This window comes from Aspergillus fischeri, genomic scaffold (assembly GCF_000149645.3).
Source record: "Aspergillus fischeri NRRL 181 1099437636252 genomic scaffold, whole genome shotgun sequence".
NCBI lineage: Eukaryota > Fungi > Ascomycota > Eurotiomycetes > Eurotiales > Aspergillaceae > Aspergillus > Aspergillus fischeri.
The window spans coordinates 1,673,764-1,698,704 of NW_001509768.1; the positions used below are offsets into that span (position 1 = coordinate 1,673,764).

General features: G+C 50.7%; 8 protein-coding genes across 8 annotated transcripts; 1 reads left to right on the forward strand and 7 right to left on the reverse strand.

Moving 5' to 3' along the window:
- Positions 1–1,310: 1,310 nt before the first annotated feature.
- NFIA_067410 (putative membrane protein) lies at positions 1,311–2,097 on the forward strand (the record flags this gene model as incomplete). Its single annotated transcript, XM_001263470.1, has 4 exons — positions 1,311–1,506; positions 1,557–1,770; positions 1,849–1,982; positions 2,036–2,097. 4 exons carry the CDS (start codon positions 1,311–1,313, stop codon positions 2,095–2,097), a joined length of 606 nt encoding a protein of 201 aa, XP_001263471.1.
- Positions 2,098–2,332: 235 nt separating this feature from the next.
- On the reverse strand, positions 2,333–4,630 carry NFIA_067420 (exosome component 3'-5' exonuclease; the record flags this gene model as incomplete). Its single annotated transcript, XM_001263471.1, has 1 exon — positions 2,333–4,630. One exon carries the CDS (start codon positions 4,628–4,630, stop codon positions 2,333–2,335), a length of 2,298 nt encoding a protein of 765 aa, XP_001263472.1.
- A 1,266-nt stretch (positions 4,631–5,896) lies between these two features.
- On the reverse strand, positions 5,897–8,286 carry NFIA_067430 (phosphatidylinositol N-acetylglucosaminyltransferase; the record flags this gene model as incomplete). The annotated part of the gene is made up of 5 exons (XM_001263472.1): positions 5,897–6,238; positions 6,302–6,381; positions 6,434–6,895; positions 6,950–8,084; positions 8,152–8,286. The coding sequence occupies 5 exons, from the start codon at positions 8,284–8,286 to the stop codon at positions 5,897–5,899; spliced, it is 2,154 nt and encodes a 717-aa protein (XP_001263473.1).
- A 271-nt stretch (positions 8,287–8,557) lies between these two features.
- On the reverse strand, positions 8,558–8,760 carry NFIA_067440 (uncharacterized protein; the record flags this gene model as incomplete). Its single annotated transcript, XM_001263473.1, has 2 exons — positions 8,558–8,596; positions 8,641–8,760. The coding sequence occupies 2 exons, from the start codon at positions 8,758–8,760 to the stop codon at positions 8,558–8,560; spliced, it is 159 nt and encodes a 52-aa protein (XP_001263474.1).
- Positions 8,761–10,169: 1,409 nt separating this feature from the next.
- NFIA_067450 (mismatch repair ATPase MSH2) lies at positions 10,170–13,044 on the reverse strand (the record flags this gene model as incomplete). Its single annotated transcript, XM_001263474.1, has 2 exons — positions 10,170–12,968; positions 13,021–13,044. The coding sequence occupies 2 exons, from the start codon at positions 13,042–13,044 to the stop codon at positions 10,170–10,172; spliced, it is 2,823 nt and encodes a 940-aa protein (XP_001263475.1).
- Positions 13,045–13,452: 408 nt separating this feature from the next.
- Positions 13,453–14,844, reverse strand: NFIA_067460 (DNA replication factor Cdt1 C-terminal domain-containing protein; the record flags this gene model as incomplete). Its single annotated transcript, XM_001263475.1, has 1 exon — positions 13,453–14,844. The coding sequence occupies one exon, from the start codon at positions 14,842–14,844 to the stop codon at positions 13,453–13,455; it is 1,392 nt and encodes a 463-aa protein (XP_001263476.1).
- Positions 14,845–15,413: 569 nt separating this feature from the next.
- Positions 15,414–16,142, reverse strand: NFIA_067470 (uncharacterized protein; the record flags this gene model as incomplete). The annotated part of the gene is made up of 4 exons (XM_001263476.1): positions 15,414–15,519; positions 15,571–15,785; positions 15,860–15,960; positions 16,031–16,142. 4 exons carry the CDS (start codon positions 16,140–16,142, stop codon positions 15,414–15,416), a joined length of 534 nt encoding a protein of 177 aa, XP_001263477.1.
- A 1,463-nt stretch (positions 16,143–17,605) lies between these two features.
- Positions 17,606–19,468, reverse strand: NFIA_067480 (putative C2H2 transcription factor; the record flags this gene model as incomplete). Its single annotated transcript, XM_001263477.1, has 1 exon — positions 17,606–19,468. One exon carries the CDS (start codon positions 19,466–19,468, stop codon positions 17,606–17,608), a length of 1,863 nt encoding a protein of 620 aa, XP_001263478.1.
- Positions 19,469–24,941: the final 5,473 nt, after the last annotated feature.

Sequence of the window (24,941 nt, forward strand, 5' to 3'; positions counted from 1 at the left end):
TTCCAACTGTGGTGCGACCGCACTAAGGCCTAGAGTGCCGTGGAAGACGAGGAACTAGCGGGTTAGTGCCCATGCTAAGTATCCACCTGATCAGACTGGGGCCTGGTACCTGCGTCAACAAATCGACAGCATCCGCCATTATTTTATTTTTATCTTTATTTCTACAGAATATGTACTAAGAATCTAAACCACCGCATCTATGCTTCAACATCAAGGAATCAACATCAGCGTTCGTGATTCATGATTAGGAACTCTGGTGTGGCTTTTGCATATACATTCCAGGAAGAAGATTCCGAAAACTCGATTTGCTCATGTCTAATACTTCCAAGACTGCCTGTTGCACAGCTCGATGTCAATTACATCATGACCATTTTTGAGAGGAGAGGATGATCAGAAACTAGTCATGTGTGTAAGCCGACAACCATGGATGTCTCAGTAGACGATCAGCTGCGTAATACCCATATTCTTACGGAGTGCTGTTGTCTGTCTAAGGCCGCTATAGACGTGCAATCGTCTTTGGTCATGGCCTCGCATCAGAAGACTGCTAGGTATGCATATGCCATCCAATATATCAATAAGTAGGATCAATCCTGACAATAATGCCAAATCCTGATCAAGTGACCTGTAGATAGACTCCTAGACTCCAGCCACTGCATGACATTGACTCCAGACTAAAGTCTTGCGCTGTGCAAACTGTAAACTAATGAACCATGGCCACGCACAGACCTCACTTCCACGATCGAGACACGAGATCTTACCTTGGCCCTGGGATACTCAAGACAAACTTCGTATTCTAAGAGCTGGAGATTGGTCGAGTCAGCATCCCGGTTCAACCGGAGTGACCGTTGACGGCAATCACGGCACCAAAAATGCAGTATGGGGACCTCGTACCTATATACCGAATCAAGCTCAGACCTGATGCTAAGTAGGCACTACTGTACTCCGTAGACTTGTACAGAATAAGTTGTTGCAAGTATGGGGTAAAAGGCAATATGCATATTGCTTTTGCATACTGCGTCTCCTGCTCTACCGAACTCTGTTTCTCTTTCCAGGCATCTAAATTCCGTCGTCTCATCCATCGCATCATCTTGATAAGCATTTCACTTTCAATGGCACAAGATAGTCAAAAAGAAATATTCGGAATACTATCATCGATCCTTCTCCATATCTACCCCATACTCTCTCAGCGATTAAGCTACTGATGCTGACAAATATTATCACATGCAAATCTTCCCATCATGCCTAATACAATAATGATGATGAAAATATCAACCAAATCAAAGAATCACATCCCAATCTGATCAAACACCATGACAATACAATCCACCTACCTCCTCCTCTACAACACCCTCTCCTTCACCCTCTGGCTCCGAATCCTCCTCGGCGTCATCACCGCACTCCTCTCCTCACCACATCCATCCCCAAATAATGTATACCCTCACCTGGAACCCCAAACAAGATGGACCCAAACCCTCGCCATCGTAGAGATCCTCCACGCTGCAACAGGTCTTTCGCATTTCCACTCCCCTGCAATGCCAAAGCTAACCTGAACACAGGACTCACCCGCGCCCCCGTCCGCCCAACCTTCACCCAGATCTTCACGCGCTGCGTCCAAGTCTGGGCCGTAAACTACCAGTATCCCGAGCCGACGGCTTCATCGCCTGCCTATCCAGCTCTCCTGCTAGCCTGGTCCGCGGCGGATGCGGTCCGGTATGCGTATTTCGGCTTGCTTCAGGCGGGGATCAGGGTGGATTTCGTTAAGTGGTTGAGGTAAGTGGGATTCGTTTTCCCCCCCTTGAACCACGGCATTTGCATGGGAATGGCATGATTAATATTGGCTGTGCGTAGATACTCCCTCTTCATTGTTTTGTATCCCGTTGGGATTGGAAGTGAGTGGTGGTTGATGTACAAGGCTGCCGCTGCGACGGTCAACCCCATCGGGGCTGCGGTCTTCTACTTCTGCCTTGCGCTATATGTTCCTGGTGAGTTTACTTTTACTCGGAATGGGTCAAGATGCAAATAAGCTGATGGTTAGGCGCTTTCAAGATGTATTCGTACATGCTTAAGCAGAGGCGCAAGGCTTTAGAGCGTGAGTAATGGCGTCCAGTTCGGATTACTGATAAAGATATATATATATGCACAGATCAAGGACGGACTTCTTCAGATCAATACAAGGCGACCTTTTATTTAAACACTATCGGGTATCGCTATGCACAGAACCAGAATAACCCATATCACGACCACCAAAGGATGCATCCGACGTCCATGTATCCTAGAGAATGAAAGATAGTCATAGGCGGTGTACGAAGAAGCAAACCATCCTGCAAACCCATCACCGAAATGTAAACTGCTTCCCTGCAATCTCTCTCTTGTGCTTACGGGCTCCTGCAGGCGCCTCCATTGCCTTTGCGTATGGGGCGAATCGCTTAGAGACACGGCTGGGTGCTGCCTGCGCAGGCTGAGCGTGTAATACGGACTCGGCAGCTTCATAGTTGAACGGTACATCGTCTTGCGCATCGCTTTCGGGCTGTGGCTGCGACTTGTTCTTCTTGTTCTTCTGGCGCTGCTTCTTGGACGGCTTCTCCAAGGCATCCGCCGATGATCCAGTCTCTAGGTTAATCTCGTCCAACTCAAGCGACGGCGCAGCCTCGGCTTCCTCGGCTGCAGCAGCTTTGCGTTTGCGCGGCCCACCGAGCTCCTTGACTGTGAATATTTTCTTGCTGTCTTCCTCTGGGGGTGGAGCAGGGGCTGCGGCAGGCTTCGGCGCTGGTTTGGTATCGCCAAGCTTCTCGCGTGCTTCGGATACAGTCCGTGGCATGGGCGGCAGGGGAAGAGAAAGTCGAAGAGCCTCAGCAGACGCGATTGCAGAATACTCCGGAGGCGTAAGCGGCTCGCGGGCTTCCAGGACAGGTCCCCAGAACTGAGAAGACTCGTAGCGCGCTGCAGTAGGGTACTCAATTGCCTCGGCGGCGGGGGCTGACGGGAGACCCTTTTCTGCGGCTTGCGCTGCTGTCGTTTTCAATGGCCGTACGACGTCGCGCCATTCTGGTCCCGTAGCTCCTTCAATCTTCGCCTTCTGGATAACTTCCAAGAGATCCGCTGCTCGGTCCTTGGCAATCGGCGTCACGGGAGATAACGTCCGGAACAAAGTACCCTGGTCAAGGGGCATGACTTGGGCAATCTTGAAAAGAATGTGCTTTGGAAACACGCATTGGACGCCCTCATCCTCTTCCCTTGCCACCTCGTCGCGCCATTGGTGCACTGCTTTGAAGACGGCAAATTGTTCCTTGCTCAGAACGGCAGGGTTGCGGTACAGATAGTCATACCATCCGCCTTGCCCTTGTCCCGTGGCAGCGTCGTAAACGGGGCGCTCGTAACGTTGTAAAGCTTCGTTCTTTGACTGTTCCAGTACATAATCCACGAGATTGTGGTCCGGCGTCGAGTTCTCCAACAGCTCGTTGCGTAGGTGGTCGTAAATATAGAGGAGGTAGTGGGTATCGGAACGGGCATAGTCAAACATTCCCGACGGAAGAGGACGGATTCTCCAGTCGGCCATCTGATATCTCTTGTCGGCTTCGAAGTTGACAAACTTCTGAAGGAGGAACTTCAAGCTCCGCTTCGGGTAGTTTAAGGCACAGGCGGCGTGGTAGGTATCGAACATGCCCACAACGTAGAGGCCAAGATCTCGCTGCAGCCAGATAATATCCATGGACGAGCCATGGAGGACTTTGAGAATTCCAGGATCCGCAAATACCTCATTGAGAATCTGGAGCTCTTCTCTCCAAGGTTTCAGCGTGTCAACAACCCAATCCTTGTCCCGAGTGCTGATCTGCATCAGGGACACCAAGCCATGATACGAGTGCACATCGTGATGCTCCAAATCAATAGCAATCTCTTTTGCCGACTTAAGCTCGCTCAACATCTCCTTCACTCCTTCCAGGGTGTCCACGAAAGTCGCAGCGGTCGATTCAAACGGCTGGTACTCGACCGGGTGAGAGACAGTATAGGTCGATTCCGGATACTTGGCAGCCCGGATCTCCGTTTCGTACGGATTCCTATAACCTTGCGCAGGATCTGTCGACTTCAACGAATCCTCCAACGGAACAATCGCGTGAGGCTTGATTCGAAGAAGAGGCTTAAAAGGAGAAACATCGGTGTTATTGGGGGGGCGCTGAAACAACAATTGCGGCTTGGGGATCTTCGACGGGCCGAAATCGTAAACGGAGGGGAACTTGGTGGAGGCCTTTTTGGCGGCCTTTGCTGCGCTCTGCTCCTGCTGCGACGGGCTCAATTTCTTGATGACTCCCGTAAATTCATCGAGGCAGGCGTCTGCCCTCTCTAGCAGCGCATCGATAACATCAACAACACCGCGCCAATTGTCTTCGACAGAGTCTTCATCGTGCAGTTTAGGTGCGGGTAAATCTGTCCCGGCTGTGGCAGCCTTGAGAATGGTCGAAGTCAACGACAAGATCCTATCACTCTGCTCATCCAAGGATTCCGAGACTTCGGCGCTCGAGGTCCGGTGGAAATCCAGATCCTCTGCAGAGAGCTGTCCAACGGTGCGGGTCATCTGCACCAGACTGGACGTTAACCGTTGCTGAAACGGTGGGAAATCTGCCGCAGATTCCATGATTGGCAGAGAATATCTGAGTCCAAAGCCGAACTCAGCCAAGCAAGAGACGAAGAGACAGAAGATATAAACTCGCAGGAACAAAATAATAACCCGAAAAATTGAGGAAAGCTCGGAGGTGGAGAAATGCACCCGCCGGAGAAAAAAATCACCGACCGCCTACCATGATTGGTCTAGCCGCGGTATCTCGACGATCGTCTCCAGCTACAAGTTCTCGACTCCAAGTATACTGGATCCATAGACAATCTCATTGACAGCGAGACATTGAATGCGGTGAAAGACAGGAGGTTTGAATATTCCAACCTCTTTGAAATACATCAACAGGTCCAGACACAGTAAGCTAGCTCACAATGGCAGCTTCCATAGCCCCAGAATGCAATGACCTGAAAGAGTATATTTTCCCCTACTACTGCCACTGGCAACCACAGACAAAGAGCTCGACTGACAACCCCCAGAAAGTATGATACTTGTTTTCTGAAGTGGTACAGCGAAAGTACGCATCTATTCTTCCCGATTAGCAATGTAAAAAATGCCCGCTAACTATGACAGAATACCTGCGTGGCAAAACCTCGTCAAATGAATGCGAAGAACTATTCTCAAAGTACAAATCTTGTTTACATGTATGTCAAAGCAGACATCGTAGAATCTCTGCGACCTAGACTAACAATTCCATCAGAAAGCGTTGAAAGAAAAAGGCATCGACACCATGGTCGAAGAGGCGAGAAAAAGTACTGCCTCGGAAAGCGATGCTGACTATCTCCGGAAAACGTGAAGTGACGTTGGCCACCGGTCCCCTGGGTTGGGGACAAACTCTCTCATCTCCGCTCCTGCGGGCAAGATCTCCTGGATGCTTGCCTCCGCGACAAGTCGGGTATTGCTACCAGTAGTATCCGGCTTTCCTTGGACGGTTTCCGTCAAACGTCCGTTACCAGATCTATGGCAAATTCATGTGTGATGACTTGAACATATGCTCGAATGTTCTATCTGAGCTATATATATCCACTGACTGGAAATCTGTCTTCGAGAACGACGGATTCTCTTGTGTATAATACTTTGGCGACTTCATCGCATGCTGTGTACCTTTATTCATACATGTACTCATACCCGGAGGTTACGTTTCTGAGCGAAATGCCAGCCCCATTCGTTGATCAGAAATGGTCCCAAAGCATCATGTGCAAGGACTGAGGCAACCCAACCGTGCAACAGACTAGGCGTTAAAATCTCTTGATTATATACGTCATGACATATTATTCACATTATTAAGCATTAATAGCGGTAGCCCCGTCGTCTGACATCTCCTTGTCCAAACCCCGATGGAACCCTAAGTAACCCATTTGCAGCCGTGAAACCTCCCATCGAAGAAGAGCCACTGCTACCACTGCTTGTCTTTCGGGGCTGGGTCAACAGAGACCACACCTCGGCCATACCTGCCCGATGGGCAGGGAGCATGCTGTACTGCATACTGTACAGGTTACGGCGGTGGATGGGAGGCACAAAACGGCCAGTGAAGAGGCAAAATATCACGCGCGGAGAAAGATAGTGTTTCCGAAGACGGTGACCCAGTTGGAAGTACTGGTCGAACATGGCGCGCAGGGGGAGTGGAATCGACTATCTCAATCAGGACTTGCTCTGATAGTAGTCTTAATGGAACGATGAATTAGGTGAACATACCTCGAGATGGATAAAAGGCACAGTGGAGTAAGGATGAAGAGACCTGTCCTGTTCCTCGCGTAGTTCGAAACGAATGCCACCTCGCATTCGGTCAGTGACTGATGATCAAGCAGATAAGCAAAACCAACATACCTGGTAACCGTCGGGAATCCTTCACGCGCAACATCAACGCAAATAGAGGGAAATGGTTGAGAAAAGCCAAACATGTGTCAAGTGCCGCTTTTAGCGAGATGATCAACATTCTCGCAGAGGCAAACGTTAGATAGAATACAATTACAGTCGGCAGAAGGAAGAAGAGAACTGTGAAGAGAATAGTGCCAAGCAGAAGCTGATCAAGGTCGTAATCACACGAGTCTATTCGATGCCGAAGGACGTTGCGCTTCTTGCCGCGGAAGAGATGAAAGAGAGATATGATGATAGTAAGTTGCCAATTGAATATGCGGGCGGACGCAACGTAGAACGAGTAGATATGCACAGTTAGAATGGAGACGAGATCGGAAAAAAGGGCGATCGGCATGCTCGCTCCGGCGAAACTCGAGCATCCAACGACGTATATGACATGCGGGAGGTAAGGCTGTAGATTCGCAATGCAAGCTGCCCCAAAATTAGCGAGAGAGAACAATAGGTCTAGTAGAAGAAAATGCATACCGGCCCAATTTTCAATGACCCAGAGAAAGAGGTCTCCCAAGAATGCAGCAAGCTCGTTATTAAGCTTTAAGCCGGCCGGCCAGTCCATCAACCACGATATCGTCCGCTGCAAGCCTTCTACTGTCCAGCCAGTGAGGACACTGTTGATTTGGAAAGCCACCCAATTGGCGTTGTCGATGATGTATGATCCCAGCGCAATACCGATGATAACATCATTGGCAACGAGCCACAAGCTGTTGTAGAAACGGATGTAATCCGGATGACTTGTGGTGACACTCTCCCAGTCGTCTTTCCTCTGGCGCAGCTTAACGTACTGTATCGGCCAGTAGCAAAATTGCTGGAGTCGAATGTCAACCTGCTGAGCCGTCGCAGAGATGTCTTTCAAAGCAGCTGCATCAGGACGAGCTCGCCACTCAAGTATCTGCAGAACAACCTCGGCAATCGTGCGATGGAAGACGAGGCCGATGATGAAAATACGAGTGGCCACCGGCCAGATCCACTGCCAGAACACATATGAGACACCGAGGACAAAGAGGTCCCACAGAGTTGTCGCAGACTCGACCACTCGTTCTCCCACGCTCATACTTCGCTTAACCCGGATTCCAATCAGATGGCTATTCTTTTCCATCAACTTTCCCATTTCATAAGCGCAATTGACCTGGTTGATGATGAGAGGCAGTACTTGCTCCTTAGGCGAAGGCATATGTTTGACGACTGTGTGTAATTTCAGCTTCTCGACCAGCTTGTCCCGCACTGCTCTATCCCGCTCCTCTTCGGCATCGATGGTCGAAGGTACAACCTCTGGTTTATCAGCGATGGACACTTTATCCCCCAGAGCAAGGGAAATCGGATCCAGGGACATGTACTCCATCCTGGTCGGATGTGGACGATGAAACATGATAACCTGAACAGATATATTCGCCTCCGGCGGACAATATATCCGAGGGACTTTAGACGACGGATGCGTTGTCACATAGAGATGGGCCGGGTTAAATGCCGATGGCGGCTCTTGAAGATTAGTGGATCCCAGAACATGCATTGTCGATCTTCCACAGAGCGTGAATATCCGCGCAATTGGGTGAGGGCTGTTGCGAAAGAGGATTCCAGCACGTAGTGCATTGTCGACATTTCGAGGCTGTCCCATGAGTCAACCGCCAGCTCCCCAAGCCGAGCTGCCGCTCGGGACAGAACAGCTAACTTACCTCAACATCTTCCAACACGGTAAGGACGAACAAATCCAGTTCAGAGTTCCTCCATCCAACAATCACCCCCGGGGATGAGGACCGAGGGAGGTCGTATGGCCAGAATACCCGTAGCAATCCATCGCCCATGAGCATGTTGTCATCCTTCGATCCGGATCAAAAAGAGCCTCGGCGGCGTAGCTGTTCGCGAGCGGACACACCCAGATGCGGCGGGCGAGGGTGCTGCCATACAAAAAAGAAGCATCAGCATACGGTCACTCAGCAGCAATTGACATCGGATAGCGTCATTTACCAATTCAGCTTCCTTTATCGCAAGATGGTTGATCGGAAGGACCAAGAGGAAGAAGAAGACTGATAGCAACAAAAAGCCTTTTGCTGTTCGTGTCTGCGAACAAGGGTTATTAGCTCAATTGTCTTCGCATTTGTGGTCCTGTGTTCCGCAGTCCTAATTGCAAGTAGGAGCGGTTGCGCGAACTGAGACGCACTCACCACGACACCGTGATCCCACGCGAAAATGGCCAGTTCGTATAACCGCGTAACAAGATCCCACCGCGCGGTGATATAGCCCGCTACAAAGATACCGAGAGTGAGGATGGAAAAGGGGTGCATGAATCCAGAGTTTAGCGTTTCCGCCTTTGTGATTTAGTCTGCGCGCATCGCTGAGGGGAGGTTGAGAACTGGTGATCGAAGTAGATTTAGTAGCAGAGGACAAAGAATGACGCGTCAGTCCTTTGCAACAAGATAGAAGACTGTTTTGTCTGGGATTCGTTAGGTATTGGTTGTTGCAGTTGTTGCGGTTGGTTGCTTGTGTATCTAGAGTACCACGTCTGGCCGAGATACGGAGTACCTAAACTCCAGACTGCAGCCGAGAGCGTACTAGAACTGGTCCAGAATAGGTATAGCTGCAGCTTATCGGCTAGTACCAGTGTGGCCCAGCAATGACGCCTATTAGATGTCCCTCGGTGAAAAGAGTGTACCTATTTTCCAGGGCGAACTTGATCAGAATCAACATCTACCTAGATTCCCAGTATTCGAGTGTTGATCTTTTTTATATATTGCTGGAGTTGCCGCTTTACGAAGGCAAGCTGGTTGAGTCATGTGATTCACTTAAGTTACTCTTATTGTTCTCTTACTCTAGCTACTTCTCTTACTTTTCCAACGAAGTCGAGATGCAATAGAGGAGATATCTGGCGTACCTGCGAAAACCTGGCCAACAGCTACCCCTAATAAGTGGCACGAGGCGGCATCCCTCTCCTCTTCCTCAGATCTCCAGTCTTCTAACCTTCTGGGCCGAAGATATTATAATGGAAAAGGCCCCCGGCGTCCAGCTTGATAAAGTATGGCCGAAAATGAGCATCAAGGACAGATTTGAACTAGTGAAAGCAATCTCAGGATTTCAAAAAGCTTGGATGTCGACGTCATTCACCGAATATGGCAGTCTATACTACGCTTCTGACTTGGATGATTCTGATGGATGCTTACCTGTGAGAGATGGTGAGGCATTGATTCCCCAGCATTTCCAGAGAATTTCCATGAACCCAACCCTGCCGAGCAAGCCAGAGCCCAGAAACTATATCTGCAAACGTCACTTGCAGCTTTATATCGCAGGCTCACATATAACAATAACAAAACATTGTTCAGAGCCATGGAATTCCAACAGACAAGTATGATGACACGAAAAGGCTTCTGAAGCAAGCAAAGACGGAGATGATTGACCGGCTCGCTCATCCTGAAGCGGAGAGAATTGCATGGGAAGAGCCATGGCCGTTTGATGATTGACAAACCGCAATCTCTCAGTCGACCATACTGGTGCTTGGGCGCTTTTGTAGACAATACTGCAGCGGTGAACGTGCCATATGGCCTAAAATAGTATACCAGGGTAGCGACATCTCAAAGACTAAGAACAGAATTATATCATTGTAAACCGGTATATCTAGCCGTTTGGCTTTGACCCTTGTATACACGCCCAACGCCTTACGCTATACCCGAAACTTAAAAAAGTAGTTTTGTGAAGACCATCACAAAGCCTTGATACCCTGGAAGACCTTGTTGGCCCGGAGTTTCTCATCAGCATTGACCAGATCACGCATGATCTGTCTCTTTTCCTCGACCGTCAACTTCCTGTCGGGCGACTCAATCTCCGCCTTCCACTTCAACAACATCCCCTTGAGCAGCGCGGTGCCCTCCTCCACCTCTTCCTGAGAATATCCGTCCATAGACACGCCAGCCTGCTGCCCCTGGGCCTCTGCAGACGTAAAATCTTCGAGCTCCTCGGCTTTCTGCCGGGCCATATTGACCACCTTCTCCGGGAACCGAACCAGCTCCGCGACGTGGATACCGAAGGACTGGTCGCAGATACCGGGCTCGACGCGGTAAAGCAGAGTCACCTGCTGCTTCTTGGACTTTTCTTCTCCTGCGTTGTCGTTAGTGCCGTCTCCGATGAAGGCCACCACGTGCAGGTTTTTGACGGATTTGGGGTATCGGTCCGCGAGAGCCGTGAGCTCGTGGAAATGGGTTGCGAAGAGCCCAAAGCAGCGTATCTCGGTGACGATGTGCTCGGAGATGGCCCATGCCAAGCCAAAGCCGTCGTAGGTGCTGGTGCCGCGGCCCAGCTCGTCTATGATGATGAGGGACTCTGAGGTCGCGGACTTGAGGATATTGGACGTCTCAAGCATCTCGGCCATGAAAGTCGAGACGCCCTTGAGCTGCGAATCGCTTGCGCCGACACGGGCGAGGATGCAGTCGAAGATTGTCAACTCAGCCTCGGAACAGGGCACGAAGCACCCCGTCTGGGCCATGAGCGCAATAACGCCGATTTGACGGATGTAGGTTGACTTACCGCCCATGTTGGGACCGGTGATGATGAGGAAGGAGGACTCGTCGCGGATCAGGGATACATCGTTGGTGATGAAGGAGATGTCGTCCTGCATTTCCATGCAGGGATGCCGCGCCTCCTTGAGGACCGTATTTCCCGTGCCGCGCGGGTGCATCTTGGGGCGGACATATGCGGTTGGAGCATGCACAGCAGCATGGGCGAAGCTCACGATGACATCGAGATGGGCGAGAACACCAGCAAGCTGTTCCAGCACGGGACAGTAGGATGCAGCCACGTTCACCACCTCATTCACCAACCCTGTCTGGGTCCGGTTGTAATTGGATGAGAGCTGATCATGCTCCCGGCGCAGAGCTTGCATCGTTGAAGTGGTAAAGTACACTCCGTTCTTCTGGGTCGAGCATTCCTGGTACTCTCTCTTGTTTCTGATGCAGCCCGCCTCGTTTCGGGTCAGACGGAAGCACCAGCCATGCACGCGGTGATTCTCCAAGAACAGCTTCTTGTCTACCTCCTGATCCAGGTCCTTGGCCACCCGGCGATGCTCCACGTCCATGTCATGTCGCAGCTTATCCAATTTCTTCCGAATGATGCGCAGACTGTCATCGAACTCTGGCTTGATGATGAACTCGTGGTTCTCCAACGCAGCCAGGTCGACCGTAGTCTCCACCATTTCCTCCAACTTGGCTAGGCTGTCCGAGTGGCTGCGCAGCTTGCTGGTGTACTCGGTCTCCAAGGGAGTCTGGTATTGCTCGTCCATGACATTCTCAAGCGAGCTGACAAAGCCAGGCAGACGAATCGCAACCTGATATACTCGCACCACATCTTCCAGGTTGGCCTGTTTCCGCTGGAACCGCTTCGCGAGCCTGTACAGATCCGGAATGGAGCGGAGATGCTCCTCCTGTAGCGTCTGTCTCAACTCTGTATTCTCGACGAAAGCCTCCACGAGCTGCTGTCTCTTCTCAATTTCAGCGAGATCCATGAGTGGCTGCTTCAACCATTGCGCCAGTAGGCGACTGCCCACAGGCGTCTTGCAATGATTCAATAAACCGAACAAGCTCATGGTCCTCGATCCGTCCCGCGGACCAGGCATGAGATTCAACGCCCGGAGGGCGGAGGCATCTAACTTCATAAACTGCGATAAATCATGCTGGTAGAGCTGATACTGCCCGAAATTGCTCGGGTCGGACATGACACCCAGATACTTGATCAGGGCCGACGCGGAGCCCATCGCGAGCTTCAGCTCCGTCTGCGGCAGCGTGGCCGCCGAACGCTCGTCCCTGAGCAGCCGAGTGAGATCCTGCTCGATATCCTTCACCCCGAAGTCCGCCACCGGTCTCTCGGAGATAGCGATCCCACAGTTGTCAGCGATAGCCCGAATCTTCCCCAGCTCCACATCCTTCCTATTCGCATCCATCTGCACCAGACACTCCTTGACACCAAGCTGAATAATCAACGACTCAAAGTTCGAATAGACATCGTTGTCCAGGAACTCGCTGACGCCCAGTTCCCGGACACTCGCATCCGCGAAACACACCCCGACACCCCGCGCCTCAGACGCCTTGGCGGAAATCTTTACGGCTAGAATTACCGGCGCCGACTCCATGGCAAGTGCGCCCACGCTGCCCAGCTCCTCTTCCACGTCCTGCAGGTTCCCCGGACTGGCTTGTTTCATCAACTTCCACTGGCCTCTGCCTGCTCCATTCGAGCCCCAGATTTCAACCCGTTTGTTGAGTTTGAAGAGTGCTTCGCGCAGGAAATTCCGGAACACGGTCACGCTCATGGTCACGGAAGGCAGGCCGCCCGTCTCACTGCGACCCAGGTTGCGGAGCACGGAGGTCGTTTTGTAGACCGTCCGAGCGATATATTCGGCCTCGGCGCCATGTGCGGAGTACCAGTCGCCGCGGTCGAAGACTCGGATTGTCTCATCGTTGCCGTCGGAAGAGAGGGACCGGTAGAAGCGAATGAAGCCGACTTCATCGTCGACCTGGAAGTGGTTAGCCGGGTTACAGAATAACTTAACAGATTCGGGTGATTACCTTCAGATCAGGTCGAGACGACATTGTGCTAGCGTTGTCCGATACAATGAAAGGACAGCCGGGAAGCTAGCTTTCTTGTCAATTCAAAGCGTCTCTGTTCTGTTGGCCGCTGATAAAAGTAGAGCTGCGGCAGACGCGACTTGTGGCAACGCGATCACGTGAGAGCGCGTCTCGCGTTGAAGTGATTTGGGCCAATCAAATACAACAGACGCTACAAAGCATATTAAACAGTTTTGCTCTGAATTGATGAATTCCATTATTATAGTAAACTTGAGGATATGTATGCAGGTAATAAATATAGCGCTAATGTACATGATGCTTCCTCATAATGCAAAGTAATGCTGGACATGCAGGTATGCTCCAGTGGTATCGAACAATGACACAAAACATCCAAAAAGAAAGAGATCGGAGGGTCATACGAAGAATCATCATCTAATCCAATTCCAACTTGCTGACCTTAGCACTGATCTCCTTGGGATGAACACTGGCACAAGACTTCAGCACCACCGACTTGATTTGATTCACGGCAACGACTTCAATCCATTGTCCAGCAATGTCTGGTCGAGCCAAAAGTTCCACACACATTTCCACCTCCCTTGATGATATTGGGTTCCGTAGAGAGTCCTGAACGTTCTGCACAATCATCTCCAACTGGAACGGTTTCTTCTGGGCAGCCAGAACAGCTTTCGGCCCGCTGCCCACATACCCAACAGGCCGAAGCAAAGCCAGGACGGCGACGACTTCCTCTGCGCGTTCAGCAGCCGCGCGCCGAAGCAGCGTTTCCTTCGACGGCGGCGGCGGCAACTTCGACTGAAGGAGTTCCTTGCTCTTAATCCGCTCCAGAAGCCCCTTCCGGCGCGTGGTCGTCGCATTCAGCGGCTTGGCCGGGATCTCGGGCTGCGAGTCCGCTCGCAGCTTCTCAGTCTTTAACTTGATCACTCCACCCTTCAAATCCTGCAGCCGCTGCTGGCCCTTTCGAAACGCCGTAAAGGGAGTAAGAGACTCGTGCACGGGTGAGACGCCCAGCGTCTCGAAGAAATCCACCCGGCTCTCATCCCCATCAGCCGCATCCACAGCCTTCTCCCACAGCAGGTCCACAACCTGCTCGAATCGCTCTTGTAACTCCCTTTCGTCGAACCGATCCACCCGTTCTCTATTGACAGCCACCCGTTCCAAACACACCTTCCCAAGCCCGTAATTCGCAAGCCGGTACTTCGGACCATTGCCCTCATCTCCCTGCTCCCAAGCCCATATCAACCGCTGTAGATCCTTAACCACAACCTTCCGCTTCTTCCACACCCGCTCGACCGCATGAAGAAATTCCCGCAGATCCGCCGCGGTCGTTGCCCCATTATGCGCAGAGTGAATCGCCAGCGCCTTCAGAAAAGCCGAATGCAGCCCCAAGAATTCCCCCACACAAGCCGGACGCTCCACGACAATCGGACTGCTGGAGCGTTTGGCTCTGGCACCGCCACGCTTCGAAGGGGAGGAGGGCGGCGCAGGCGCAGGTGACGCCTCAGGCTTCGAACACGCATAGTGACCGCTCCGGGGCGTCGAGACAGACAATTGACTGAAGCGGAGGGTTTTGGAAGGCGTGCCAGCTTCTTCCGGGATGGTGGTCTGGCGGGGCTCCCCTGCGGCGCAGTCGACGTTTTCGAGCTCATTGAGTTTTCTCTTCTTGGAAGGCGAGACGGGGAGCTGTGCAGCAGCAGCTTTTTTAGTGTCTTGCAGCGTTGAGGAGCCTGGTTTGGTCGCTCTTGCGAAGCTCTGGATGCCGACCTGCCCTCGGGGAAGGCGGGTCTGTCTTGAGGAGGTGCGCGGCATCGCGGTTTCCCTTGTACTAACGGTGGGATTAAAAAAATATGATAGTAAGGTAGGAGCATATGTGGATAATAGGAAGGTAAGGTAGGTATGCAAAATAGTAAACTACCAGTAGGGTGTTTCCAATTGAATATAGCTCTGTGTATGGGTCGAGGGGACTAACGATGGAGATCGCTGAGTGTTAGTTTTTCTTAGCGGAGCGCGAACGCGTCAAGGCGCGCGTTAGCGTGACAGTGCCGAATGCGGTAATATTACTCCGTAGATAACTGGGGATAATTCTTTCGTACTTATTTTCATTCAAGACTATGCTGTTGACACTCAAGACGAGATATATGTAATTTTGGAAGACACAAATTCATTTTCAGTCAAAGCCGCAGCATCGATACAATGGCATCCACTCGATCACTACAGTAATACCAACACGGAATGTCACATTCCACGCGAGCATGCAGATCACCAATCTTATCCAAGCCTATCTATCTTATCGAACGAGCCCATTCTTGGGCTAATCGGAAATGCAAGTTATCATAAAGTTCATTATCGCAAGTTTGCTGCTGCAACCGACAAAGTAATTATCCATCAAAGTACGGAGGAGAGTACACCATTCCCATCTCCCAAATCGTAACGTCATCCCAGGTGTGAACCAATCCGATTTCGAAATCCCACTCGAATGCATCACTGCAAGTCCGAAGTACCTTAGGCAAAGGAGGTAAGCGAAGTCTAGCCTACTTCCCTCCAAACCAACTCGACAGAGTCCCCTTCGCCTCACCCGCCTTCTTCTCAACCGTGCGATCAAACTGATCAACCTTCTTGTCCACCTCGTCAACCCCAGCACGGACTTTATCCGCCGCCTGGTAACGCAGCGAGTCAAGCTTGTGCTTGCCATTCTGAGCGATCTCGGGGATGCGCTCGTCCATCTTGGCCTTGGTGCGGGCGTTGTTGATCTACCCATAGCATATCAGCATCTTCTCCGGTCACCCAATAGTAGTCTTCAAGGGTAGGTAGGTAATAAACTTACCGCCTCGTCACCAGTGGCATTCACCTCCTTGCCGAATTCCTCACCGGCTCTGGCCGCTTCTGAGCCGCGGGGGATCTTTGCTTTGGCTTTGTGGGCGTCGACTGGAAGCAACAGTCATTAGCAAACCTATGCATATACTATCAACCAGAACCTCCTAAAGAGGAAACTCACTCTCCATCTCCTTCTTCGCGATCTGGGGATTCCCGCCGGCCCGATACATGTAGTAACCTAGACCGCCGGCGGCGGCCAGGCCAAGGTACATGGGTGTACGGCTCTTGGACATGGTGGGTGAGAGTGAATAAGGATGTGTCTTCAGTTGGGTTGAAATCCGAGTACAGAGGTATTCTGGTTGTGGAGTAGCTTTCCAGTCAAACAGAAAGAAGAGACTGAGATAAATAAGAGGCAAAAGAAACGCAAGAGAGCTAGCAACCAAGGTCAGGGAGTGAAGTATGGGCGGAGAAATCGCCTTGGTCACTGGGCTGGCTGGGCTGGGCTGCCTATGACGTTGTCGACGAGATACTACCTTAGCTAGGTCTCTAGCTTACTGTCAGCTGTGTCACAGTCCTGCACCCCGTACGGAGTATTCCTCTCCAATTCGAATATTTCCCCCTTTTTTTTCTTGGACTTTAATTTCAATGCCATCTCGGTCGTAGCTAGGTGATTAATTGGCTAGAGCTATCTACATACAGTCAGAGTTAATCAGCCTGTGGTGACCGTTGGCGGTCGGTCTCTATACTCACATATAAAAGGTATCCATCTGGGGTAATGTGCACCACTATGAGAATACCTTGCCATCGACGTCACCTGATGATCATCATACGGAGAGCGTCTCATAGGGATGGCCAGAAAATGTACCCCTACCCGCTTGGTACTTGTGGTTTTGACGTCGTCGAGTGTAACATGTGGGGTAGACGTCATGTATCCGTGAGCTCATCCCCAGCCAACAGGACATGGCACATCATCCGATTTAGTAACAGTTTCATTAAAAATAGTTTAGCCCGCTCAGATTGCAAGATTGCAATGGCTATACCCAGTCTCTTATAGACGCACAACAAATATACTAAAACAGAATCGAATCGTATCACAGGACTGCAGTGACAGAGTATATCAAACAATTCAGTAGGTGAAATTCCACCGCGACCCGAGTAGGAAACCCCGCTTTCATAGTAGTAGCTATATCCGAGATCGAGGCCGAGGGTATCTTCATGCCATAGAGAACACACTATCCCCCAATCAACGCCGGAACATGCAAAAACAATTATCACCGCGAGCTACCGATCACTCGAGAATACCCGAACGTGTCCTTGCTATTCGAAAGAGCAAGCCTCCACAGCGATCAAATTCAAAAACAAAAAACCCAATGCATGAATCATCAGTCGTCACTTCATAAATGTCTCGGCGTTGATGCTGAACCGTAGGTGCAAAAGTGCAAAGTTCAAAGTATTCGGGTTAAATCGGCAGGATGGTCAAATATTTCAAGGATAAACCGAGGGAGAAATAGTCGCGACATCAAAATAGCCCTATCTGCTCGGATAGCATACGAAAGCTGTGGACTGCCTTTTATCCGTATAACTTTGCAGTAGTTTTATTTTCGCTCGTGGCGACTGCAACAAGTGCCTCGAGTCTCCCCATCCCAGAGTCCCGCGCGGACGCATTGTGATAGAAATCCGGTCGTGGAACGGGTTTCACATTGTGCTGATAGCCATCAGAAAACTGCGAGAGTGGGGGGCAAGCCTGTATTGTACATTAGCGACTGTGGCCGGTCATCGAATGTCCAGGAAACGGGGGGCGTACTGAGTGAGATGTATCGCAGGTCATGGAAGGTGGATGAGACTCGATGTAGCCGCTGTTGTGCACAATGGCTGGGTGGTACTCAAGTGATGCGGTAGAGGGTGTGTGAACGCCTTCACTGCTACTCGAGTCTTCAGGGGATGTCCGCGTCGCCTGGGAACCCGAGGTATGGCTGCCATACCACCCCTGCATCTTCTCATACGGAGAATGCCCAGTAATTCCCCGCGACTCCTGAACTTGTTGTTGATACGACGAAGACGGCCGGGATGACACATTCTGTAGCTCTGCAATCGTCTGCTGGCTCCAGTGCGACGCGTCTCTGGGGAGAGGCTTGTCCCTGATATGCAGTCCTGTGAGATTGGTGTGTAGTGACATGTCCCAGGAGACGTGACCGCGGCGATGACCGGGCCCAGATATCGGAGGGGCCGGTCGGTTCGCGGGCTGCGAATAATTGAAACCTCCTCCCAAAGCATAACTCGGCGATGGCTTGCTGTGGCTGTCAATCTGCATCGGACTAGGCCTTCGGACGGGAGGAGTCAGAGGCCGCTGGTGTAACACAACCTTGTCGAAGCTTTCGATTCCGGGCAATCTGGGGGGCTGTTCTGTCGCGCCACTTGCGCTGACCGGTGCGTCAACGGTATCAGGAGTTTGGTAATGGGACAATCCACTAGTGGCAGGTCGGGGAAGTGCAAAGTGAGTTGAAGGATGCCAGGTCCGTCTCCGCAGGTCCGCATCAGCAGCACTGTATGCATTTTCCTCCCTGGAAAACGAATGAGTCGAGCTGACGGGGCTTGCGAAGACTCCGCCCGGCGGATATGCTGCCGTTGTAGGAGTTGCCGATCCAACAAGACTGGGAGGATAATTGTTCGGTTGTTGAGATGCAAAGGGATTCGCACTGGTGGGCACTGAGAGACGACGAGCTGCCGTCTTGCCGTCCCAGAATCCCGACATGTGGGCGGCGGCAGGCCTCGCGGAAGCTAAGTGAGGACTTCCGTTGCCACCAGCAGCAAAAAGATGATGAGAAGGTGTGTAAGGGGAACCAACTGCAACGGCAGGACCTGGAATGCCGCGCACTTGGCCTGGTGGAGTTGTGGGGATATCTGCCATCGTATCCAGACTAAGACGAGCCCTGGCACTCCCATCATTGGCCATGATTAATGGCGGCGGTCGACGGCGAAGCTCCGGAGGCTGACTGTACGTCGACGTCGTCGATGCGATACTCGACGTCGAAAGATTTCTGCTGTGGCCCCGACTATGCGTTCCCTGACTACCCCCCGTGCCGGCTCTAGCTCGACCTTGAGGACGGACCCTGTCGGTGCGAATCTGCCGTTGGAAACGTGTTCCAGTAGCTGCAAGCGAATCCCCAGGAATCTCCTCGTTCACATGCACGGTCTGGGCATGTTGACGAAGGTTATCAAGGCGCGAAAACCGCCTGGAACAGTGACATTGAAACGGACGCTCCCCAGTGTGTTTCCGGATATGTCTGGCAAGATGTTCGCTTCTGGTAAAACTCAAGTTGCATGGCGGGAAATCTGTACAATAGAACCGTTGCCCTTTCTTCTTCTTTGATGGAGGGGCGTTGCCTCCGGCGTCGGACTCATGATCGGAGCCATCACGGTCTGCATCGGATTCCCCATGTGAAGTTCCATTGTGTCCTAATAACGGTTTTGTTCGAGAAGCCGAGTCCTCTTGGACCTTATGCACGTTGAGCGGAGTTGCGTCTTCTGTGCCACTGTTCATAGTTCGCGACCTGTTCTCTTCTGTAGCTGACACATTCGTATGAGGTCGAGGTGTGGTTGCAGTTGCTACCTCCTCCATGGGCCGAGTTTGCGGCGACGACGTATTATTTACTGGTAAAAAGGAAGTCATTTTGACGGCGACGAAGGGGTGGGCGATGGTGTGGCTTCCGCCCTAGGAAGCGACAACGAGATTTGACGAAAGCTTATCCTCCCACGGTTATAAGATGTAGTATTCGATATAATTCGATGAGAAAGATTAAATGGCGCGGTAACTATAGCGCGTAACGGCGACTGGACAGTTTTCGCATACAAATGTCAGCAAATTCACCGCCGTCGCAAAGATGTAACGACGAGTGTGTCAATCTCGGCCAAAGGGGACGGTATCCAAGAGGGGTAGACTCTTTTTGCCCACCGGGTCCACATACAAGGGAAGGAGGGGGAGGAGAACAAGAAAAGAGCCGCTACGTACTGAATCGCTCGCTCAAAAGAGGGGAGCCTGGAATGTAGGAGGAATGTGGAAGATGCCCGTCTATCCGAGTACCTGACGAGGATGACGAAGCAAGGGTAGTGAGTTTGTACGAGAGAGAGGCGCAGTCATCCGTTGAGCGGTAGCATCTCTCGAAGATGGACCGAAGGAAGGTAAAAGAAGTATATACTGATGATGAGGAGGATGAAGATGACAGGAAAGAGAGGATAAGGAAGATGGAGGAAAGGGCGGGTTGTGCAAGGAGCTCAGGAGGAAGTTTGGTGGACTCGGTCGATCAACTTTCCCAAGCTGAACCGCTCGTGCGGTTTCGAGTCCTTTGGTTGTGGGTTTGTTTAAGACAGCTCGGAAAGCCGACGAAACTGATCCAGGATTGGAAGACTGGGCCCGGATTCCTCGCGTTAGATGCACGGTCCGTAAAGAACAATAAGAAGTCAAATTTGATTATCTGAAAGTGAAGAATAGATTAGGTATTAATGATCAAAAGAGGAAGAAGTGGAGGAGGCGAAATGTAGTAAGCGGCTGAAGTACCTACAAGGAACGGATGGAGCCGCGACGGCCAGGGGGAAAGATGAGAATAATGCGGTGACTAAAAAAATAAGGCAGAGAGAGGCAAAAGCAATGATGAAAAATGGAAGATAGATCAGAAAGGGTAAGTCGAGAGGGAGGAGTCGAGACTGCAGGATGGTCAGCAAGATGCGACAAGTCAAAGTAAGAGGAAGTGATCGGAAGGGGAGAGATCTGGTAGCAGGATGTTTGGATGACGGTAACCCACCACCGCGCCCCCCAGATTCCAGACAAATGAAAATAGGTCGGTGGGATAGAATGGTGACGATGATACACTTACTAGGTAGCTATCCAGATCCTTCAAGATTCAGTCTCTACGCCAGTTATCGAGTCGTTTAAATGGAGGCTTATCGGAAACAACGGTCGGCGCGGGATGGCGGCCGAGCGAGGGGTAGATACATAGATAGATAGACTAGGATGAAGAAGAGGAGGGGGAAGAAGTACGTTAAAGAACAGATCAGCAGAATGATCCAGGTACCCAAGGCGCCTAGAATGATTACAGTATTTGGTGGAGCTGTTCAAGCAGGGACAAGATCTGATGATAGCCTGATGGTGATACCTAGATTCTGGATAGAAAACGTAAGTCACCACTACTACTAGTCCTAAGGTAGCAATGTACCTACTACTCTGTCGGTATACTGCTGTAAAGACCTGAATGGACCGTTCGAGGGTCCAGCTTACTTCGTACCCTCCAGTTACGAACCAGGAATGACTCAATTATGTCTTAGACTAACTGTCTCTCACCAATTTAGCTTCCTATTACTTATCTTCCAAATCTACGTAAAAGGTTAAGTCCTAATTGGGAAAATCACTAGGAACTGGCTGCTGTTGACTTTACTAGCTTGCTTGCAGTAAATGGGGAGTGATGGCATATGATACGGTGATCGCTTAAGGCAGACTAAATGCGAAACTTTAGCCCCAGGAACTGACTCTTGGTCCGAACCAAAAACACGAATCATCGACCAAGGTAACTATGGGGGTCATGGATGGCAAATTCTGGAGTGGAGCCTGCTGGACAACTCAAGTCCAGAGTCAAAGTCTGGGAGACTGGAGAGGATGATGATTATTTCCCGGATCACTCGGTTCTATTTCTCAGAGTGCCCGTATGGATGACGCGACCATAGAGGAAGCGCCAAAGTGTACGGAGTAGGTATGTATCTAAATATCTAGAGTGTTAGGTTGCGAGTGGACACTACATTAACCAGTAGTTGCAACCATACTGAAAGGGAAGGATATGAGGATAGATAAAAACATGATGCTATGTATCAACTGCCTATCAACTGCATCAACGATGTAATAATCTAGAAGAAGTTGGCACTTGGTAGTGCAGTTGCCAGAAATATGCTAGGCGCTGATGGTGCAGTAGCCGGTATGTCTCGGATACGAGGACGCCCGGATCAGGAACCAGGCGTCTCACAACCAGACTGGCAGACCGTCCCTGTTGCGCAGTTCTTGGTTATTGATCTTGGCTGACAACCTGACTGATATTATTATGGATCTCAATCATGACCATCTCCATCAAGAAAGACATGACATGACATGACAAGAATAATAGATAGAGGGTCCGGGTGGCTGGAAAAGACCTGGTAAGGCTGGGCCAGCCCGGGAAGGCAGCGACCTGAGTGAGAGTCTCGAACCAGGTCTGGTTGGTGGCGTTGTGCCGCTGGGCTCGAGGGTCCTCTTAAAAGCCTGAGAAGTTCTAACAAGGAGGCACCAGGAACTTTACATAGCTCCATAACGCTACCACATATATACACGCAATATGATCGGCTGAATTTTCCAACATACCTTCAACAATTACTTTTGCCAGTCGTTCGATGAATACAGCCTTGTGAGGAGGATGGAGAGATATCAAACTCATACCATAGCTGGTGAGGAATCTGGTACTGTCCATCTTGCAGCCACGGACTGAACAATACCGCCGACCGGGCCATCGGACTCGTTGACGTTGACCATCTTGATCTTTGGTACAATGTGTCTTCAAGTCTTGGTAAGTTTGGGGAACCTCGACCATACTCCCGCAAGAGTATGAGTGAGGTATGCAATGTGTGAATTGTGATATGGAACCCCCTTACTTCCACCCATGTGTACACAATACAGCAAAGTCTGTGCTACATTCTAAAAGAGTGGTCTATCCCAGACCTGCAGCCACTATTGTCTGTAAGAAGGAAGAAAGTGACCGATTTAGGGATTTTGTGACCTGTCTCGTTGTTATTGATTAGCGATGCAAGGGGAAAGCCTAGATAAGTCGTAAAGCAGATTCCCAAACAGTCAGTGGAAATATAATACTGAGTACCTTGCACTGCATATGTATTTGACGAGCACGCAAAGGACACGACGACGAGAGGTTTCACACTGGTTCTTCAGCCGAATAAGCAGAAGTATCAGACTGGGAGTAATTCTCCGATTGCCATCCTGGAGCTAACGCTGGCCATGCAGCGGTCTCTGCAGACGCTGTAACTTATGCTCAAAGCAGACAAAGCACATTCGGAGTGCGAATACAGATCACCTGAACACTTCAGACTTCCAAACTGAGTTACGATCATAGTCTCTTAACATGTATGGACTATCTGCTGGACTGCCGTACCATACTCTTTCCTCACCTTCTCCTCTTTGCCTGGACACGGACCATTGTGGAAAGCTTGTTCCTGTGCATCCATTTGGTCGAAGGCGGACTGGAACGGACTGCCTTGAGACCGTGGAACTGAGCAGTGAAGATCCAGACAAAGAGCTTCCAAATATTTTGAGAGAATAGGGGCGAAATGACCTATTGTCTAGGCTATAATTGATGTCAAGATCAACTAGTCGGAGCATCAACGGTCTGCAAACGGCATGCCGGATAACCAGGAAAGTCAGTCTGATAGGGGCCTATTGACATCTTCTGACATCCATGAGGGGGTCCATTGCTTGGAAACACCGTGTGCTAGACCACAAGGTGCGTATGCTCTGACGATTTCAACCTGGGGGAGGCGAGAACAAGATTTGAGACTCCAGGTCCTCACGCCACTTGAAATGTTGATGATGTGCTTGATCCGTCAGAGCGGTAAAACACTTTTGATAACGCACTTTCTGAATGTCCATTACTTGTTCTTAACGCTTCTAGATGATGTACACAATGCTAGATGCACCTATCTCCAGTTTCAACGCGGACTGTGCATTAGTCTCGTCTGCAAATTCCGAGATATCCTTCCAATTGGCCTGACGAAGGATCCGATCGTAAAAGTATCTGTACCTTACCTCGCGTCCTCGCCTCCTCTAACTCACTCGGAAATCGCCTCTGCATCCTGACAGGCTGACGCTGAAGTCCGTTGACCATCTACCATGCACTGGGCAAGAAGGTGGCGGCGTTTCCGGATCCTGAGGGGTAGATCGACGTGGCACTGGCCATCTACGTCTTGTTGACCGCTGACCATGCCCCTGCTTACGCGCATGCTTTTTACCTGTTCGCCGAACGGTGTGGTCGGAGGAAAGGCGAAACGGACTCTGGGGCTATCAGTGATGATATGAGCTCAGCTGGTTGGCTTGTGCCTTTGCCAGGAGGGCGGGGGGGTTTCTGGTCTTACCCCTCATCCTGATTCCTGGATTTTCACGGCGCATCCAGACCAGGGTAATATCATCAGTCCTGGCACTGATAAGAACAGCCGTGATCGCGAATAATAAAGTAAGTATTAATCTTTAGAGCAGTTGAGTCCCTGTACGGGGTACATTGTACTACTTGAGAAGCGGGGTACCGTTCGATAGCTGTAGATATAGACATTGGGGATAGTACCTACCAACAGGTACCTGCTTAAACCTTGTTACTCCAAGGTACATGGCTAGAAGTAGGCGGTAATATCACTTAATTAACATGGATATCTCAAACACCCTAGTCCTGCAGGTGCATCTTACCCCTCCGGCAATATCACTTCTGGTCCTTTTCCGGACTGAGTATCTGAGGTTCAATATGCATTCTATCCTATTAATAGAATGTACGGATCACGAATCCTGTCCGTGCTCCATCGATCTTTCAGAGTCGAATCCTCGTGGAATCTGCGGAGTATATTCGGGAGCCGTGCTCTCCATATATATACTACACCTATTTATCTGATTTATCAGGTATACACCCAAGGTCAAACATATGGCACACCTCCATCTCGTCAGTACGACGCACGTCGTGCATTGATACAGCGCATCACAAATCAACCGTGCAGCCTCAAGACGCAAGACACAAGACGCAAGAGCAGGACACGAGACCGAAAGTAACCGCAACATATACGGAGTACTCAAGAGTGTATCCTATGCACCCAACTTTTACTGTGGTCCTTGTCTGGCATGTGGGCAGGTAAGCGCATGGGGAAGGTCTATCTGTGCTCGGTAAACTCCCGTAGACTGCTGAATGTAAAGTTAATATGGTACCTTTTACTTTGAGGGAACTCTGTTGCCTGAGTAATATATAGCTTACTGCTTAGAGCTGGCTCTGATACGGATCTCCTGGGTTTAGTTGGCTTTCCCCAACGGCAGT